Source organism: Sceloporus occidentalis, unplaced genomic scaffold, assembly GCF_023333645.1.
Source record: "Sceloporus occidentalis isolate IW3139 unplaced genomic scaffold, rSceOcc1.0.p SCAF_78, whole genome shotgun sequence".
Taxonomy (NCBI): Eukaryota; Metazoa; Chordata; class Lepidosauria; order Squamata; family Phrynosomatidae; genus Sceloporus; species Sceloporus occidentalis.
The window spans coordinates 2,345,511-2,366,727 of record NW_028317058.1 but is presented as its reverse complement, the minus strand read 5'-3'; the positions used below and the strand labels follow the sequence as shown (position 1 = coordinate 2,366,727).

The 21,217-nt window shown below is 36.6% G+C and overlaps 1 protein-coding gene across 2 annotated transcripts in view; it reads left to right on the top strand.

Moving 5' to 3' along the window:
- Positions 1 to 700: 700 nt before the first annotated feature.
- LOC149285516 (regulator of G protein signaling 7-binding protein-like) overlaps positions 701 to 21,217 on the top strand; it is a 49,228-nt gene continuing 28,711 nt past the window's right edge. For both annotated transcript variants that reach the window (XM_089495302.1, XM_089495301.1), the window contains exons 1-2: positions 701 to 853; positions 2,380 to 2,546. In XM_089495302.1, the coding sequence (XP_089351428.1) occupies positions 701 to 853; positions 2,380 to 2,546 (320 nt within the window). The remainder of the gene's footprint in view (positions 854 to 2,379; positions 2,547 to 21,217) is intronic.

Here is a 21,217-nt window from a genome sequence, read left to right as displayed (position 1 = left end):
TAGAACAGTGTGAAGTAATAACACAATTGATGCTCTTGAGGATCTCATTGGATAAGTATATAAGCAGCAGGGGGTGGATTGATAGATCACATTAGTATTCCCGTCCTATCAATGTGCTGGGCTGCTAACCACGTCAGTCTGCCAGATTCCCAACCTCTTTTTCCAGTCCCACCAGGCATTTCAGAAGATCTGAAGGAAGCTGTATTAGACTGGTCGTGGATCGGATCATACATGACATTTAATCCCCCCGGGGAGGTGTGGTAAGCCCTGCTTTGGCTAATGAAAGAAATGCAGTTTATCCGCTGGGACTTATGAGTGAGGGATGCAAATCCTATTCTGAATGGCAACTCTTCCCTGCGAGTTATGGTTGTCCATGTCCTGCCTTGCGATCGATATTGAAAGGAAGGTTTCTGGTGCTGCCATTGGGAAGCTTCCTTATGGAATCACAATGCCATTGAAGAGCTAACCTCCCCTTGCAACTGTATTCTTAAGATTCCGGCTAGAATGCAGCAAGGAAAGGCAGTCTCATGTCCAGCTCTTCTTCTGGCTGAAGGTTACCTGCTGCAGCGGCAGACCTTTTAAAAGGAAGAGGTCTCGTACAAGCCTTAAGGTGGCTCTGCTCCATACTTTTAGTTCAGTACTGTGGCTAGCGCCTTGCACCCCCCATCTCGCCTTGGCTTTGCTTGGTGGATGTGTATGCATGAGTTCTGCACCGAATGGGCGCAAGAACCGCCCCAGGTCACAAGGAACTATCTTCCAGATCGGCAACAAATCTCACCCCGGAGACTCTGACCGCAGAGGGAGCTCAGAGAGCCCCCTTAGATCTCAGAGAACCCTGGACCACTGCAAAATGGTGGGTAAAAGCCAACAATGCATTTGTTTTAGAAGGGTTTTGCTTTAGTGCCGCTCCCCACCCCCATCCCCACCGGCTTGTCTATTCACATCACGTGCAGTTGCACTATTTTTAAAAGCTGCAGTGCCTCTGTGATGACACCCTTGCCCAGATTAGAATCGACTCCGCACTGCATTGCAATGAGATGGGTTTTGGGTGAGCCCGGGCTGCGGCTTCTCAATGGGTGGCACTGTATATTAACACCTTCGGTGCTGGCTGCAGGTGGCAGTGCAGGTCAGCTCACAGCTGACACTGGTACCCAAAAAGCTTGATTCATCCCAAAAGCTTCCGATCTCTACATTGTTTGTAATTATTGCACTTACCCTGTCTTCTTAATCATTATCCTTCATTCATTTTGTAACTTTAGCATGAAAGCCCCACAGTGTACATGTCACAATCAATATCTGATGTTAATTCTTCTTCATCTGATACTATTTATATGTTGGATTACAGGAGACATTAGATTCTTAAATACTACTGACTCCAACATTATGAATTATGTTTCTAGTGCATTTCTGAATCTTGGAACACATTGTTTTGTCTTATTGTATATTTATTTTTATTGCTAAACTATATTATTATTATTACTATTATTATTATTATTATTAATATTATTATTGTTATCTGTGTGTTTATTTTGAATATCCATATTCCTTGTTTTCTTCTTACCCATTGAATTTAAAAGTCTAAATGGTGATACAATGTAATTTTACAATCCATTTCTAAAGTGAAATATTTTGAAGTGTTAGTATTGCATGATATGTTACTGTGAGTTCCACATTATTAGCATTTGGCACCTAACAGGTTAATATCACTTACAACTTTTCGGATATTTTTCAGGCAGTTTTTAGGAAAAAAAAACCATAAAGGTTATTTTTTAATGATGCACCAACATTGGTTAGGAAAAAAAATGATTTAAATCTATTGTATATATTTTGGGGACATTTCCTCCAGACACCTGTATGCCACTTCCTCGGAAGTCTAGCTTTTACAGGGTAAGGCAAATCGCTTGTCCTCAGCTAATCCCACTGCTGTTACTTTACTGGCATTGTCATATCACCACCATAAATACAAAAACCTGACTTATAAGATACATAAAAAATGTGGTGAACTGCATGCCAAGATGGAATGTAAAAATTGTAAAATTTTCTTTTGGAATAATTGCCATTTAAATGCAGAATAATTAACAGAGCTGTGATTTCCTCCCAATAGCTATATTGACTCATATCATTGCATACCCCTGTGGTATGTAAAGTGTTAAGCATAATTTCACAAAATGTGTTTTGAAAGCTTGCTGACCAATTGTTCACATAACATATAAGACATGTTAACAAGCTTAAATTGAATTACAGAGTGTAATAGTTGTATACATGCTTACATCTCTCTAACTGTCTAATAAATGTTTAATCTAATAGCTGTAGCAAATTTGTATTACAGAAAAATAAATGTAATGTAATAATTTGTGATGGCGACCTTGTATCTTTTAGCTTGTCCAGGATTTCAACACCCAGGTGGCTTTGTACCGTGAGTTAGTAATTTCCATTGGGGATGTGTCAGTAAGCTGTCCCTCTCTACGGGCTGAAATGCACAAAACTCGAACCAAAGGCTGTGAGATGGCACTCCAGGCGCACCAAAAGCTCTCCACAATCTCTGGGTAGGATATGCTCTTTCCATAATTCATAATCAAGCTGCTAATTCCTTATGTTCGCTCTGTGTGATTGAAACTGGCTCAGAGGTCTTTGCAAGGACACCAGGCTCTTATCATGTGAAAGCTGAAGAGAGCACGTAGTTGCTTTGTTTCTTCCAAATGACTTCTAATGAAGGGTCTGGAAGCTGGATTGAATATAGAAACAAGTGGGGTATCAGCCGTACACTTTATAAGTGTACATTGCTAACAGTGTAACATTGCCTTAATTAAGATGGGTGGATGTTTCCTGAAATATTCTATCTTAAAATAATGCAATCAGCGCAGCCAACACTGCACTTCTTTATGGATTTGCCACCTTACAATTGGTTCCCTCTTAAAAGTTAAGGTAACCTACATGTACAGTATGTTGTAGGTTTATACAGTAAATGCGCTTATATGGTGCAATGGGACAAAAATACACAATAACACATTTCTCGCCAAAACACATTCCATTTTGGGTATTTGAGTCTCTGTTTGTCAAAAACTCAAAAGCCACCCTTTAACTTCCCACACTCTTAATGGGCATCCATTCTGTTTCAGTACTTTCATAGGACACCATTGTTCTTCATTTTCTTTTGATGCAATAGCATGGGAGACAGAAGTAGTTTCTTTACCTCTGGCCCCCCAGTGACGAATGCAGATGATGCAGAACTGTAGAGGTGGCCAGACATCATATGTTCCTCTGTAGTCAGCACAGACACTAAACCTATTCACATACCTTCATCTTCATTATGTGTTAACCATTGTTGGAAAATGAGTAGCAAATATTGGTAAAAGTGGCTGTAGGTCTGGGAAACTGTTAGGAAGTAAATATGCCCTGTACTGATATCTCTCATTATTGGCCTTTCCTGCAACAACTTTCCAACAGCCAAGCCTGTTGTTTCACATTCCATCACCCCTTACATTTTTGTTGCTTTCATCCAAAGAGAAAGCATCAGGTTGTTCAGGCTTTTAAGTTACACAGGAGCTCTTTTGTACAGCTGTTTTAGTTATATGCCCTGTCAGGTCTAAGAAGAGACATTAGTGGACATGGTTGGATAAGAATTTAGTCAAACCATCTGAACCCACTTTGCTTACTCCAACCTCCTCAAAAAAAGTTTTTCTAGACTGCTACCTGGTGGAATTTTTGGCAGTGACCCCCAGCGGGTGATTCATTGAGCAAACTCTAACAATCTTGGGTTATATTTATGGAGGACCACATTTTTCTTGATGTAATACTGATGAAAATTTGTTATTTTGTTACTTTTTCAATGCAGTTTAGCAGCTATAGCAGCTACATGCTCGGCTGTATTTGCAGTTCCTGCTACATTGAGAGCTGGACAGATTGTAAAAGAAATATTATATAATATATATTATATATATATATATATATATATATATATAGTTACGATAGACCAGCTTTACACGTTACTGAAGCTGGGAATGCTCAGTAACCCTCATTAGGGTTCTGTTTTTTTCTGTGACATAAGGGAACTGAAACCACAACTCTGTTGCAAACTCTACTGACAATTTTCCCATTAGGGAATAACTCACATTGAGTACACAGATTCTAATATCAGCACATTTCCAATATATGGAATGAACAAACCTAGTTAGGCAAAGACACCAGGTTAACTGGTTAACAAGTTAACCAACAGGTGGAGCATACTTATATTTATTTACCATGGTCTAACACTAATCATACTGACACCAGGGTACCATGGGTACATCTGACTAGGGTTGGGTCCTGTAAATAGTAAAGGGGATGAAGTGGAGAGTAGTACTCTATCTACATAAGGTTTTTCACAATACTATACTTAAGGTAAAGGGCTAAGGAGGTCCATTTCATGAAATATAACTAAAGAAATTCAACAGTTGCCCCTTTGATAAAACATAGAGGATTTGTCATGGTTCCTAAATCCTATAGTTGACACTGCTCTATGGTTAATTACATATGTATTGAAAACCTACCTTGTATTCATATCATTGGGAAATAATGTTTTTTAGGGTCTGTATGATTATCCCCTTTTGTTAAGTTTCTGATTATTGATTGGTTCAAAAAAAGAATTTGAGGACAGGAAATTGATGAGATGATGATAGTTTTGCCACAGACTGCCACCACTCTAGGCTTCCAAGAGGTTACATTTTAAGTGTAATATCTCCAAATCAATTACAGCTATTAAACCCAATGACTAATGCTGTGATGGCGATGGTTTCCCTTTAAATTATTTCACACTTCTTTCTTTATTACTAAAATCAACCTGAACCATGTCTAACTGACTCTCTGGCACATTGTCCTTTCTCCTGAATAATGAAACAATGTTATTTAAAATAGATTGAATATAACATTTGGCAGAAACCACAAACCATTAAGCTGGCAACTAAACATGAAATGTTTTTCCCGGAATAATAAAGTAACATTGTTTTATAAGTATGTCAACATTCAGCCTGACTAAATTCCAGTAACGCTACATCAGTTACAGAATTTTCCCCAAAATAATCTACTTGCACAAATAAAACACTTAAAGGGAATATAACCTTTCTTAGTGAAACTGTGTCAATGATAAATAAGGATCACATATCTTGTTCTATATAAGAACGCAAGACGCACTGTTGTTTTTACAGTCTACATTGTATTTTTGAACAAATGCCCTTTTTAATTCACTTTAAGAAATATGCTGATATTAAAGAGAAAATGCTGTGTTTATTTTAATGTACAAACCATTGCAATCAAAAGAGAACGGATACCACTAACATTTTTACGAATCAATGTTTACATGTGAAAAACTTTATGGTCAACAGGCTTTGGTTTTGCAATTTATCTATCTTTTCTGTCTCAGAAACGAAGGCAATAGGTAAAAATACTTTTTTTTCACAAAAAAATATCAATGAAAACTAACAGTTTCCCAAAAGGTTGTGGTTATTAATTCTGTTCTGGATTCTCACTATACCGGGCTATATATTGCTTCTTTATGTGTTCAGTGGTTTATGTCCTTTAAATTAACATTATTATTATATAATGTTCTTAAAACCTCTTAGGGGTTATGTGCTTATACTTTACACTCATATTAGACTTTTAGGGCTGGAGAGCCACCTGCGGTTGTATATTTCTATTAAAATAATGTACTGCAGGCCTCTTACAAGTGTGATAATTGTACGTTCCCATTATGTTTTATTTGTTTTTAATAATAAAATTCACTATGTCTGCTAGAGGACACTTGTCTAGTATATCCTTTCTGTACTTTTATGTACATGTATTTTTACTAGAACCTAATAACCCGAAAAATTAGGAGGCCTCATACAGAAGCAAAGGATTGGTGGTTAAAACCTGAACTGGTTGCATTAGGGTGTCACCTTTAAACTAATTTCTTTGAGAATAATTATTCTATGTAAGTCATTCCCCCTTCTTTATTGCTCGTTATGTTTGAACTTTTTAAGGAGGGAGAACGTAAATGTTGACCCATGTATAGCTGTTTTTAGTTTTAAATGTATAAGAATCCGAACTTGAAGGTTATGTTTCCATCAACAGAATCAATTTGTCTCTTAGGAACAGTGTTTGTGTTGACTTGAAAAAAGTGGTTACCGTGTTACTTGAAGAGTTCAAGACAACAGTGTGTGAGCAAATGTCTTTTATCTTCTTTGAGTGTGAATGACATGTAATATAGTATATTAAAGTCGCTGTTCTACATAAATGAAAACTTAATTGCGCTCTCTGATATGTTAAGAACATAAACCATAGCAAAACACACACTTGTAAGAAGTCTTTTTATCTTTTTTTCTATGGTAGGAACCCATCCATGTTTTTTTTGTGTTGCATGATTAAGTGTTTCTGAGGGAAAAAAATGTAGATTATTATTGGAAAGCTTTGGACAGTACAAGGAATTATGTAATTATGCTTCATCTCACTGAAATACACATTTGTCATCAAGAACACTTTCTATTAGAGTTTTTATTATTTTAGTTTTATTAAAATAGTGAGGTTGCCTATGAAGGGGGTGGTAGGTGCTTGGTGGTGTTTACTGGTTCCAGGAGTGCAGTAATCTTGGGAAGGGGGGCATTATACTTTGCATTATCAGGATATAGATCTTTGGTCCAACATTCCATTGTCCATTTCCCAGCATTTCATTAGACTTGAGTGTAGGCAGCTGCCGTTTTGTATATCTAGCTGAAGACATATTTCAGTTTAGGGTAGCTTTTCAGAACAAAGAATGAATCCACACCTATCTTCAATATTGTATTAAAACATCATAAAGGAACATTACTTAATAAGGATAATTTAATTATCTTCATTTCATTTTTAAAATAAAATATTGAAGCCTATGGTCAGTGCATAATTCAAGCTAGTATTGAATGAGACAGTGAGGCAAATATACCTGGCTACACTAATCCTCCCCCCCATAAAATTGTCATGTGGTTCGTGTAAATATACAGTGTTACTTGAAATGTATCCTTTACTGCTTATTGATAAAATGGCAAGAGGGTAGTAGATAAATGCAACAGCCTCTCCCACCAGATTTGGTAGAGATTAGAACAGTGAGGGAATTTAAACATGTGTGGTATAGGCATAAAGCTATCCTGAATCTATATAAGATGAAGGACTGATTAAAGTCTGAGTCTGGGATAAAACAAGCATAATATCTTCTATATATGTCTTCTATAGTTAATCTTCAAAATAAAACAACAACCCTTGCTAAAACACATACAAATGCATACATAAAATATATAATTTAATTCATAAACAATACACAATGTAATATCTTGGTACAGTTATGTCTGCAATGTCAGGCTGACCTAAATGAAGTCATTCACACACACAGGCACCAGCCTGCTGTAAATTTGATGTCTCTTGGGCACACAAGATAAAAGCTACAAATCTAGTACCCAGAAAATGTGCAGCATGACAGGTTAATCCTATCAATGCACAGACACGGCTACCTAAAATTAAGAAACATTATTATCATCATTTTTTAGACTTTAGACAATATTTTCCCAGCAGGACAAGCCAAAACAATGAAGTAGAAAGTTCGGCCCACAAGTAGTATGTATTAGAGATGTTTTTGGACTACTTAACTTATTTAAAAATTGAATACTGTTAAAATGTATTGTTTCAAATGAAATGAATATGTAGTTGCATTCTTCTTGTTTATGAATTATTTAATAAACATTTGAATTATTTAATGATTATTTGAAATAATGCAACTATAAATTACGTTGATCAAATCTTCTTACTCACTTTTCAAACTGCTGCTTTGTTCTGTACCATCACGTTGTATACTAAACAGTACCACATGCATTATTGGATGGGAAGGGATAGACTGTGGATGCACAAGCAAATGGCTTTAAATTTCTGGTACAGGATCAATTTGTACTTTAGATTAAAGGCTATAGGTCAACGGTTTAGACACCATTCAGAGCTTGCCATTCACTTATTTGTAAATAATGAATCTGTTGTAAAAAGTATTTCATGTATTAAAGACTGATTGCACCATGATCAGTACACTCATTGTACATAAGCTGTAACATCTTATATAGGATACCCAAAATGCTTCCATGATGAAGACACACATTACACACATCAAAAACAGGACGACTACATTCTTTTTTTTACTTTAACATTACATGTTTTCGGTTTCTAAATACTTGCACACAAGATCAATGTATACCTATCAGTATGCCTCCTCCATCAAGAAAGTATCATACTGCCGTCTGTGTGTTAGGGTAATGCATTCTCCATACTGGAAAGATATCGCTCTCTCCCATTGCTTTTAACCCAAGTAGCCTTAGTTTAAGACATATTGCAGGGCATTAGATAAATAAGAATATAAATAAAGTGGTATACTAGAGAGACTTCATTTTTTTTGTTTTCTTGTTCTTTTGTGAGGGTTTAAAAACAGATTGAGGTATGTTACAAGATATATGTAGACTTAGTAATGTGTGAGCACATCAGATACCAGAATAACACTAACTGCAATATACAGTATGTTCTGTATTTTAACATTTATCAAATGTTTTTCTTTTTGTAACCCTATCCTTTGCTCTGTTCCCATGGAAATAAACTGTGTACCCATTCTACAAATATGTTGGCATCCTCCTTCCTATGATTAGCTATGCTATGGAAAGCCTAAATGTGCCACTTTCCTGTGGTATGATGGGATTCTATTTTACAGGCACAACTTGAACCACATTGTTGTGGACATAATGGTGATCTACACAATGTCCCCTATATGTCTCTTACTGCTTCAGTATTTGTGGGCTGACTCCTAATAGCTATATAATTACTTATATGTAACCAGAAATAGAGACAGTTTAGCAAAATCTCCACTGTAATATGCCTATGTTGAAACACGTGGAAAAAATATGGAATCAGATGACCACCATGTATACTTTGTACATTGTTCTTATTTACAGGATTGTAATTACCCTTCAACTAGCTGCTTATACTCAGTGATCTCATAAAACAACTTTGATCTTCCATCATATCTTCATAATAGCTAGGTGGAGCTGACAGCTAGAAAGGAGAAGGGAAATGGCTGCAGTGTATCCGAGGCTATTGTAATCAATGTTTTGTGGCTGTTTGCCAAAGCCTAAGTAGCTTTGTTCCCTTCTGGTGATATATCAAATGTGTCATGAGAGAATGATCTGCCTATAATAAGCAGTTGGCAGTAGATTTCTTTATGTAACTGTGAATTTCCAAAAATGTATTTGTCCCTCGACATGACACGAGAGTTTATTTATTAAACCATGATTTGCATGGGAGTCAAGATGGGATAAAACTAATCTCAATAATGTAACTATGTAATAGAAAGGGCCTTTGCCCTACAAAAAGGCCTGTGTTGAAAAGGTATAATGCCCAGGCTGGGACTGGTCATTTAGATCATCAGGATATGCACGCTGAACACTGCTTGAGTATAAAAGCCTAATGTGGTTTTTGAGTAGACAGTCAACGATTGAATGCACGTCATTTAGCGGCCACAGACCTTAAACTGCCAGGAGCGCATAGTCATCCCCAATCCACCCTGATAAGGAATAACTGGTGCGATTAAATTTTACAATCCATAGGGAACACTCCAGCTACCATATACACTTTAATATATTTGTTAGTTGAATCTCCCTTGCAAATCCATGGAAGGATTCAGCAGTGTGCTATACTCAAGGCTCTTTAACAACCCCCCCCCCAACAGCATGAAATGAACTCCCTTTAACTTCAGAGGAAGAGTTTTCCTGCATAAAAGTGCTTTTAGTTATTCTAACAAATGTAAAAGTTCTTTGTATTCTACATTGGTGGTGCTATTTAGGACACTAGACTATGCCTTAAATGTAATAACCCCCTCAATATATTGAGGTCATGGTTATCTTGCCATTTTTCATTTATTTAATGATCATTATACATAATAGCTCAAGCATCACCATTAAAACAGACCCAGTAATCAGATTTCTATATATACTGTAACACACAGTAACACACAAATAAATCCCATGCTACAGAGAAACAACAGATAATTGTAGTAATACATACATGGTACTGCTGACTTCAAACCAAGCTTAGAATTACAAGTCCGGAATTAAATTAAATTAAAGGTGCTGGTTCAATATTTTTTGCACCTCTGCTCTTGTGCTGCTTCATTACTAAGAATAACTATTAACTGGTATATTAGATGGGCCGATTGCCCTACCTGAAAAAAATTGTCTTGTGGCTTTGCGGGGGATCTGTTACATATATTAACAAGCACCACTGAAGAACACTTCCACAATAGTCTCGTCTAGCTTTCCAAAGCTCTGACTCCAGTGACATACCAGTGAAGACTGAGCTTGATGTGATTTGCTATCCAAAAGTCTGAGGACTGCAGATTGAATAACTTTAGATATTGGACAATAAAATATATGATTAAAACATTGTAAAACCATTCAACCATATCAAGTATAAATATGTATACGCTCAAGCACACACACCATAAGGGGATATTTTCCTGTTTGTGTATTTTCCCATATCACATTCATCCCATTGGGATTTTCAGCCTGCTTGCTCCCTCTGGCAAGGAGTAATGCTACCGATTGTTATTAGCTGGAAACCAGTCTCTGGAGACGTCGTCGCTGTTACTGGAACACACTAGGATCTATTTCACAAACTTTGTGTTTGTATGGTCAACAAACATGCAGTATAGGCCTTTCTATATGATACATGTATTTAACACTGAAGCAAAATAAAAGACTGTATATTAAATGGCAACAGTGGAAAAAACATGGAGAAAAACCATTCATGGTATGAATTAAATATGTGTTACCCATTTTGCGAGCTACCATTTCTTTTTAATTCACTTTTATTTTCTTGTTTGTGCTAATATATCACACTTATTGTGCTGACGCTAAAGGTGCTTTATGATTGAAGGTATCTACTTGCATGAAATGCTGCATGTAAAACTACTCTAGCTTATAGAATCGGAGAAAAAAGAGCAGAAGAAATATTTGCTCAAAATCTAATTATTTTTAAATTTAGACACTTAACATTTAGCACAGGGGTTCTGATTTGGTTTGAGGCATTTACCAATTGAGCAATTAATTGCAAAAGCAATAAGATGAGATGCTAACATTTTTGCACTTGAAGGGATTTTATATGATTTTTTTTTAGCACATGCCTCAATTACCGTTATGCTAAAAATAGCATTACGGAAAACAGCCAAAAAATGACTCTGCAAGCCTCAGTTTTCCACCTGGACTTCCCCATGCCACTGATACTCTAACTTGCTGACAGGCTAACAAGAAGTAAAAAGTATAACATTAATATAATCGCAGCATGAACTATCATGCCTTTTTTAACATAGAAAAATGTAATGTCATGCAGAAGGGGAAAATATGCACAAGTTTATTTTTCAGGTTACATTTGCTTACCCTGCATAAGCAAGCAAATTAGAATACACTTATGCCAATATGGAAACACACACAAAGGCAACATATATGTCACTTTTTTAAGCATTATCCATGGTTACAGCAAAAGGTGACAGTGATGAGATTTTTACCATATTCAGTATAAAGAAATTTCTAGAACTCTCATTAGACATATACATTTACAGGTAACTCCAGGTTATCCATTAAGATTAAAGGATAAGTAGTTAATATTCTAAAGAAAGATTTATTTGATTTTATTTTACTAAGGATGCTTACAATGCAGAATTCCCTGCCAAATAAAGATGTTTTATTAGATTCAGTGGATACCTTCAATTATAGGTTGGATACCCTACTAGCAACAGCAAGCATTGCTTTTAGCAAAGGTAAAATTGATCCAGAAATAAAATCAGATTATCTTTGATGTTGGCAGAAAATAGTTTTTGTCCCTTAGCTACAAAAGTGTAATGGTAAAAATAGTGTTGATAATTGTTTTTCCATTCTTTTGGTAAATTATTGTGCATTCAGGATGATTTTTATAGACTTGCATTTAACCGCATTTATAATCAAGCTATGTAATACAGAATGTATGTTTTTACTTGTGCTAGGGTTCTTACAAATGCCTCTAGCTGCTGATTTTGTCCAGGGATCCAGTTGGATGACCAGGTTGTGCTATTGGTATTAGAATATAATTATTAATCAATATCTCTTTACTGAGTTGGATTTATATCTTACATTTCTGACACAACAATTAAAGAATAGTTTATTTTATCCAAATTAATATTTCATTTTTCAATGAGAAAATCCTGCACTTAGTAAATTCAAAAATCTGCATCTTTTAATATATATGCTTTCAGTGACCTATATTTTTATTTAGTGAAAGTGATTTTTCATTGCAAAACAGAAAACTAAAATTATCTCTTGCTTTACGTTTGGGATTCTAACGATTTTCTATTGCAGAACCAGTCATAAGCATACATGGGAATTCTCAGGGTTTGATCTCAAGTCCAATGTTCCCTCTAATCTTTAGTAATTTGTATGCGCAGAAATCTTATGTTGTGCAATTTTTTTTATTCGTGTTATAAAAGTATGTGTGCACTGAATGCTTGTGCAAAGTTAAGCCTAAAAGTGTTTCAAGATACTTTTGGCACAGCTTCTCTCTCTCATGTCTAATAAAACTGTATTGCCATGCTTTAATAGAATACAAATATAAATGCAATATATGAAGTTACGTATTTAGTTAAGATTTTATCCGATATTTTGTAGTTTGAACTACTTCAGTTTGTTGATTCATTAAAGAAGTAAGTCATAGGACGGTTCCCCGAATGTCCATCAACTTGTGTGTATATTGTGTGTATACTCTAAGGCCTTAGAGTGTGTGTACGTATGTGTAAATGTTGGATTGGTGTGTATGTGTAAATGTATGGTGTTAGAGTGGTTGTGTGTGTATGCATGTATGTGTATGTTGTAAGAGTGTGTGTATGCATGTATGGGCATACCTGTGAAGTTGTGGGCTACGGCTACCCTTGACCAGGACTGTCCACTGACCCATTTAAATGGGAAATTTAAATATTCTGAGGGTCACATAATCTAGAACTGGCTCCTTTCTCATCCTTTGATCATATTGAAGTATATTAGAGTTGATATCCTTGCTTGAATACAGATGACTCAATTATGTGTATCTTTAAATAATGAGCCACTTGGGTAATGCATCTGGTGACTCACTACATGGAATGTTCACGATGGGCTATTAAAGAGTTAATATGTCAAAAGTCTCAGGGTCGGTTCATTAAGAAAGTTACTAGGTATGGTCATAAGAAAATTCAAATTCTAGAGGGATTATTTCCCATTAGGTCTGCTATACAGATCTGAACCCCTTGTAACCTTCATTTATCCTCTTGTGTCTGATTTGTGATATCACTATTAGAGATTTGGCAGCATGCATATCAGGTTGCGGACTTGTAAGAGTCTGCAGAGGCTCACTACACCACTGCAGGCTACCACACCCATCATTTCCCCCAATGATGTCATGCATACTGGTGTTCTAGAAATGCGTTATGATGGAATTTAGCCAATTTTCAATCTATATTTATTGGTTACAGTAAGGCCAGTCTTGAATCTGTTAAAGGTATCCAGAACAAATCCCTACATCTATATACAGTATTAGTCACATTCTTTCCTCTTGAAATTGCACATTAATCACCTCTGTTATTTTCTGTTTTACAGAAAACAAAGCTACCATCTTGCTGCATACAGGTTTAAGTTGCTGTGTTTCTATATATATATATATCAAAAGTAGCTGTGCTGGGGCATAGTCTGGCAAAACTATAGAGGTAGTATCAGGGGAGGGCTGGTAGAATTTGACACAGGGGACAAATGATGCAGTCCTGTAAAAAATACATTTATTAGAAAGGGAATGTATAGAAGGGAGCAAAAAAGGACCCAAAAAGTATTTTCTTGTTACCATAGGCAGCCTGGTGGATAAATGGGGGATTGAATCATAGAAACATACAATTTGATGTCATGTAAGAAGCATTTGGCCAATCTCCTCTTATGTTTTTTCCTGCTTTAAAGACTCAAAGCTAAATCAGTCGTTGGGCGTGTCATAGAGTCAGGATAGCCATATGCCACTCATGTGTTAAATGCCTTTTACTGTGGTAACCTCTACCACTTATGCTGGGAAGCTGTTCCACTTATCTAAGTAACTCTCTAAGTAACTTTCTTACATTACATCTAAGCCCAATAATTTGGATCCTGCAAATTAATCACCATTTTTAGTAGCCCCTGTCAGAAATATTTTTCCAGAACTTGTCTTGGGAGGATTTGGATGTCATTTGCTTTTCTATTTCATAGGAAATTAAATAAAATAAGTTTGAAATGCCTTTCAGGTGCGCCTGAAACTCACCAATATCACTTCGTATTATAAAGCGCCAAGTGTCTTTTTCATATCAGTCTCTGACCATCCAGTTGCGTTTCGTTTAACAGTTTGAAGTATTTGAATGTTTCCATTAAATTTCCGTTTCTTATATTTCCTAGAGGCTAATCCACTAAATCATGCAAAAATTCATTCATCAGTTCTCTCTTATATTTGGTAAGCATTCTGTTATAGATTTTGACATTCCGCTAGGTATCAATTAGATAGGTTCCACCTTTTCTGTTCCTAATGTCATAATGTTTAATGAATGACTGTTGTGCATGTCTCGTTTGATTAATCAACCGTCCATGTTATTAAGTTGTACGATAAATTATACACCAGTTTTGTGTAATTGAATAAACATATTAAGTTACCTTAAGCCACATGGGCAGACAAACATCACAGCATTTTGATTAATTCAATATTGTGGCGTAGATCAAGTGCACTTCATTTTCATTTGAACAAAATTTGTGAACACAACCTTTAAGAGCATTGCAAAAGCATGTTGATTATGTTATATTAATTCTCTTATATTCTGTTGGTTTTTAAGGGGGGGGCAGAAATATCCAAATATCTTAAATTATGTTATAATGTTTATTCTGTACCCTGTATTTCATCTACTTTATGCACATAAGTTAAGTATAATTGTATTATATATCGAACATCCGCCCAGAGTTAAGAAATGTAAGCTGAATGGGATAGAGATATGGCTATCCTGAATCCAAGACACAAATACTGATTGTGGTTTGAGTCTTTACTTCAGGAATAAAATGAACAGATTAGATGGGAAGAATGGTTCTTATCTTCTGTCAGGTTTTCTTCTTATAACACATAAAATACAATGTGCATACCTGTTTTCAGGTTCCTTCTAGAGTAATCTGGAGAAATATTTATCCACCTTATCCCATCTATAAAAAATGTAAGAAAACTGATGCAACATTTTAATGTTATATTTGTTATATTTTTATTTACACAAACTCTATGAAATGTTTTCAGCTTTTTTCATGGAGTCTTTAACATGCTTTATTAACCCTTTCCCAAGGGTCCAATGAGAAAACTAAAGCCATGATTATTTCATTGCTCCCCATTTCAGCCCACCCTTCTACACCATTTTGAGTGGATGTTGATGGGTTCCGTGGGCAATTTTTTAGTAAGGGGCATTGTCCCTTAATGAGAGGCCAAAAAGAGATCAATATTCATATTCACAGGGTTGGGCTGGACTCAACTTTCACAAACAAGTTTTTTGGAAGTTAAAAGGTAGCAATAACAATTCTAGAACTATTAAATCTCTGAGCGAATAGACATCAGGTGTTTGTTATCACACAATATTGTTTGGTGCCATCTTAGGAAGTTAAACACCCTGCACTTAGTCCTTAGCAATGTGTTCACTCGTAAGCAGCAGCAATGATGTCAAATGAGGCCTCTGGGACTTTGAATCTGGAACAATATTGAAAGGACGCCACAGAAGCCAGGTAATAACAAAAACAAAGGCGGAGTGAAGTTTAATCCTTTTTTCCCCACCAGTATCTATTTTTTTTAAAAATAAATACAATAGTAATATGCCTGTAATTTGGGTTTTATAGAAAAAAAATTTCGGGAGTCATTTTTTAAACATTTGGTTCAGAAGTAATAACTTATTTTATTTTGCCGATGTTGAGATATGTGGAAATGCTAGCACAACAATTATTTCCTTTTTCTTTTGTTCTCATTTCTTCTGCTCTTTTGGCTTGATAGGTGCAAAACAGGAGAAACTATCATACAGATCCTAAAAACAGGAACTGGCTTCTAACTATAAATGTTTATTAAGCATAATGAATCTGAAAAGTGAATGATCAAAAAAGTAATCAGCCTCACTCAGGCTAGGAAGCCGACGCGTGTTATATGTTATATTGATTGGCTTCAGGTTTTCTCACCTGAGTGTGGCTGATTACCGCATTTGCTCGGTTATAAGACAATGTTTTTTCAGAGCAAATGCTCTGAAAAATAACCATCGTCTTATATTCGAGGTCGTCTTCTAATCAGACCTCAAATAGAGGTCTGACTACAAGACTAAGATCCAGATCCCTGCAGCGCTGCAGGGGACCTGGATCCTCCTCTCCGGCAGCTGGTGGGCGTCTGCAATCTCTCTTCTGCCAGGGCTTCTATGACATCACATGACCTTCCGGTGCTCATTCATAGAAGCTCCGGGGGAAGTGCTGGCACCAGCAGCTCAGGTCTACCACCGGCTGCCCCACTAGACACCAAGGAATCTGGAGCATCTAAAGAAGTCTAAAGAAGCACTGGTCAGTCGAGGGAGGGTAAGAGTGGCATATGGGGGGCTTTAAAGGGCTTTCTGCAGGCAGAGTAGCATATAGGGGTTAAAAATAATGTCAGGGAGGCAGAGTGTCATATAGGGGGTTAAAAGGAATATCAGGGAGGCAGAGCGTCATATAGGGGGTTAAAAGGAATATCAGGGAGGCAGAGTGGCAAATAATATTATTATTATTACCTTTCATTTATATAGCACACAGTTTACTCGGCGCTTAATACAATACATATATTCAAGGGGTATGACAAGACAAGAATTGACGGACTAAGACAAACCGATACATTAGGTGGGGAGAGCCCTGCCCTCAAGCTTACAATCTTGAGGAGGGTTAAAAGGAATATCAGGGAGGCAGAGTGGTATATAGGGGGTATAAAGCATTTCTGAGGGGGGGCAGAGTGGCATATAGGAGGGTAAAAAGGCATATCTGGGAGGCAGAGTGCCATATAAGGGGGTATAAGGCATATCTGGGGGGCAGATGTGCATAACTGGGGACAGGTTGGCAAATAAAAGGAAATAAAAACAAAAAATGCATTTTTCTCAATCATAGTTTTTATTAAATATGAAAAAAAATTCCTAAATTAATATTCAAATTTTGAGGGGTCGTCTTATAATTGAGCAAATACGGTACTTTTGTGCATCCACTTTATTACTTTAGAACACACTCAATGCTATTTTTGTTTCTATTATTTTACAATTAGTTATTACCACTAGGGAACAACTAGCGTTTTATAGGCTTCAGCTAGTGACGCTGAGCACATGTAGCCACTTGGAATACTTTTGTTAAATTACAGCTAAATGTTACACTATATAATACAATTAGACTGTGAAGTCATAGGACTTCAGTTTAGCAGTGTTAGACCCCTTTAGGAAGGAATGGGACATAAAGCAGGATTTATATCATTAATATCCATCATTTGTAATGCCTGCTGTAAAATATTCAGACATTACTTGGCCCATGGCTTTGTCTTCTATTCAGGAAAGCCTTATACCTATACCATGCATGCTTGCATACTCTCACTTTGTTAACCTCTACCATTTATTCGGTGTCCTCTCAGTGAATAAAACTTCCTTACTGTTTTCTTCCCCTCTAGTTTCAGATTATGTCATCTTGTCCAATAATTTCTCCTACTGAAATATACTTTTGGCCTTGGCTTTGTTAAATTTCTTATTAAGTATTAAAATGTTTTAGTCATACCGCCTCTTACTCTTTTATCATACCTTTTGCCTTCCTCTCGATCAAAAGCAAGGTTGAACTAACTTACTATGTTCCTATGTTACTGTGTTCGTGTTGGGATCCTAATAATACTGAAAAGATTGAGCAAGGTGTGAAGGTTCTATTTGTTCCAAGTGCGTTAAGATAGGGTAATATGTTTGACTGATCAAATGATTGGGGTGACTGGTGTTCATTCAGTTCTTGGAGCACTGTATTTTAATGGCACTGTTTTTTTTTTTTGCTGTTGTTTTGGTTTTACCTATAATTAATAATCAATTTGTTAGCAGATAAAATAACTCCTGTGTGGCTTAATACCCTTGAAACAAATGCAAATATGCCATCTCTAATAGCTCCCTACAATCATCGAGCTGATAATAGTAAGCATGATTGTAAGCAAATGCTTTTTCACATTTTCTGCTTTTACAACAAAACCAACAGAATATTAACAAAATTGAGTAATACGCTAGTAAAGCCTAATGTGTATACACAAGTGTTATTACCATGGCAACACAAAGAGTTAACCATTGACATAACTGTATGCACTCTATAAGTGCCAATAAGTTGGTCAATCTATTGCTACTAAAATAAAGTATAACAAAAAAGACAAATCCTAGGTGATTTCTAGAATACAGTTTTGTAAACAGAAGGGAAATAGGTTGGATGGGGTTTTGTACTTCCCCATATCACATGGCTGATTTGTATTTTTACACTACCTTTACTATGTACCAGTTTAAAAATCTGTAATTTTACAAATTTTTCTCTAAACATGAAAATCAAAACTTGGATTCATTTTAGTATAACAGATGTCTAATCATCTTCAGTGTTTATGTGATTATTTCCTGTCTGTTTCATTGTGAAGCAAACAAGTATGTATTCTGGCAATTACACACAGTAACATGTGCCATATCGCTCTTATACCCCAGAGGCATAAGCCCTTAATTTCAAAGTCTGTTCTAAATTTCTTTGTTTAATGAATGGAATGGTTTTGCTCGGCGTGATATGCTTTCTTGGAGTGGGAGGCATAAATGTGTGGTAAGGCTTAACTGATATTGGAGTTTAAATAGCCCTGTGTTCACTCTCCATCTGTGCCATATATTAATTACAAAACAAGTATATATATTTTAAAAGCCATTTCCTCTTAACCTTCTGAATTGAAGTCCTTGGTGAGGTGTTCACATAAAATGCCCTTGAATTACCAAAGCCAATCTTGATTACAGGCCATCTTAAACACCAAAGGCCTTTTTCCTCTTTGCACAGTGTGTATGTGTGTGGTGTGTGTGTGTGTGAGGGGGGTATTTATTAGTAGTCTACTAGTATGTGTTTTTGGATTGTAAAGAAAATGAAGATTTCATGATGTCAGCAGACATTCTGGGGAGAGGTTTAACACAATTACTTTACAAATGTAACTTTTCCATAAAGAATTGGACAGGATACATTGTAGCGGTTATGGTTTTTTTAACTCCATATAAGAAGGAGAGGTAGTAGCCCAAGAAAAATCTTAGTTCAATTTGCCACCCTGCTGAATACAGGAAAGGTGAAGGAAAGTAGGGTACTGAACAGTGCATTTTAAAGCCATAGGCCATCGGTCAAAACAGAGGTAGCACAACACATGTTCTAGTAGCGTTCGCTGTGACAAGAAGTACCACAACATGTGCTGGCGGTGTTTATTGAGGGATTTTTTTTTATTATTTCAGTGAAACAAGATAATGACATGACTGACTGCAGAGCAGCCTTCAGTGCAATGGGTAAGGAGGCAGAGAGGTACCTGAAGTGTAAGGGGTACTGTGCTGAATTCTGGCCCCTGCATTTACTTCTTTACCTTGGCTGGCAAGGCATTTCTTCAGTTCAAGTTTGTGAAACCACTATATGACATTTATAGTAGAGCTTTGCAAGTTTTTTTTGTATTTGTATAGTTTCTATTTTGGGTCCAGGAGTGTACTCAGGGGCGTACCTAGAGTATTTGGCACCTGGGGCGGATCCTGTATGTGGCACCCCCCCACACACTTTAAAACTGCATAGCTTCTACCGTTATATACCGGCGCAGACACTGAAGGTGGTACAGCATAACACTTACTGTTATCATTATATACTGAGGCAGACATTGACGGTGGTACAGCATAACTCTTATCACTATATACTGAGGCAGAAATTGACGGTGGTACAGCATAACACCTATCACTATATACTGAGGCAGACATTGACGGTTGTACAGCATAACACCTACCACTATATACTGAGGCAGACAATGACGGTGGTACAACATAACACCTATCACTATATACTGAGGTACACATTGACGGTGGTACAGCGTAATCCCTATCACTATACATTGAGCCAGACATTGACAATAGTGCAGCATAACTCCTATCACTATATACTAAGCCAAACATTGATGTGGTGTAGGCCTACCACTTCATTAGTAGTAGGGATGCACTGAAACGAATTCTGGACTGAAACCGAAAATGCAGCATTTACCTGGCCGAAACCGAATATGGGCCCCCCCACACCATAAAAAAAAATCTAACACTTTTATTTCAAGTAAGTAACACACCAAAATAGGACAAAACAATTAAATAACAATATTAATATATATATATATATATATATATATATATATATATATATATATATATATATATATATATGATTATTAACAGCAATCACATTTCTATCATGCCCAGGCATACACAGATTTCAGGATGTACTCGCAGACTTGGCATGATAGGATTATGATTGCCCTATCTACCCATTCTCACTCCCTTTTGTCCTACCTACCCCTTCTCACTCCCTTCTCCCTATCTACCCCCTATCCCCCCGTCTCACTCCCTCCTCCCTATCTACCCCCTCCTAACTATCTACCCTCTCCCACTTTGAAGTTCACTTACCTTTCAGGAGTCCTGCGGTGGGGGTGCAAGGCCTCTGTCTCCCAGCTCTGCCACTGTATGGAACAGTATAGAGTGATGGGAGTTATGATGTACTAGAGCATAATTATATAATGAAAAATACATTGGAAATGGTACAGCATAACACCCATCACTCTCACACACTTACCAATCCGCACATATACCAATCCACACACATACCAATCCACACACACACACCAATCCACACACACACCAATCCACACATATACCAATCCACACATATACCAATCCACACGCATACCAATCCACACACATACCAATCCAGACATAGACCAATCCAGACATATACTAATCCACACATACCAATCCACACATATACCAATCCACACATATACACCAATCCACACATATACACCAATCCACACATATACACCAATCCACACATACCAATCCACACATACCAATCCACACATATATACC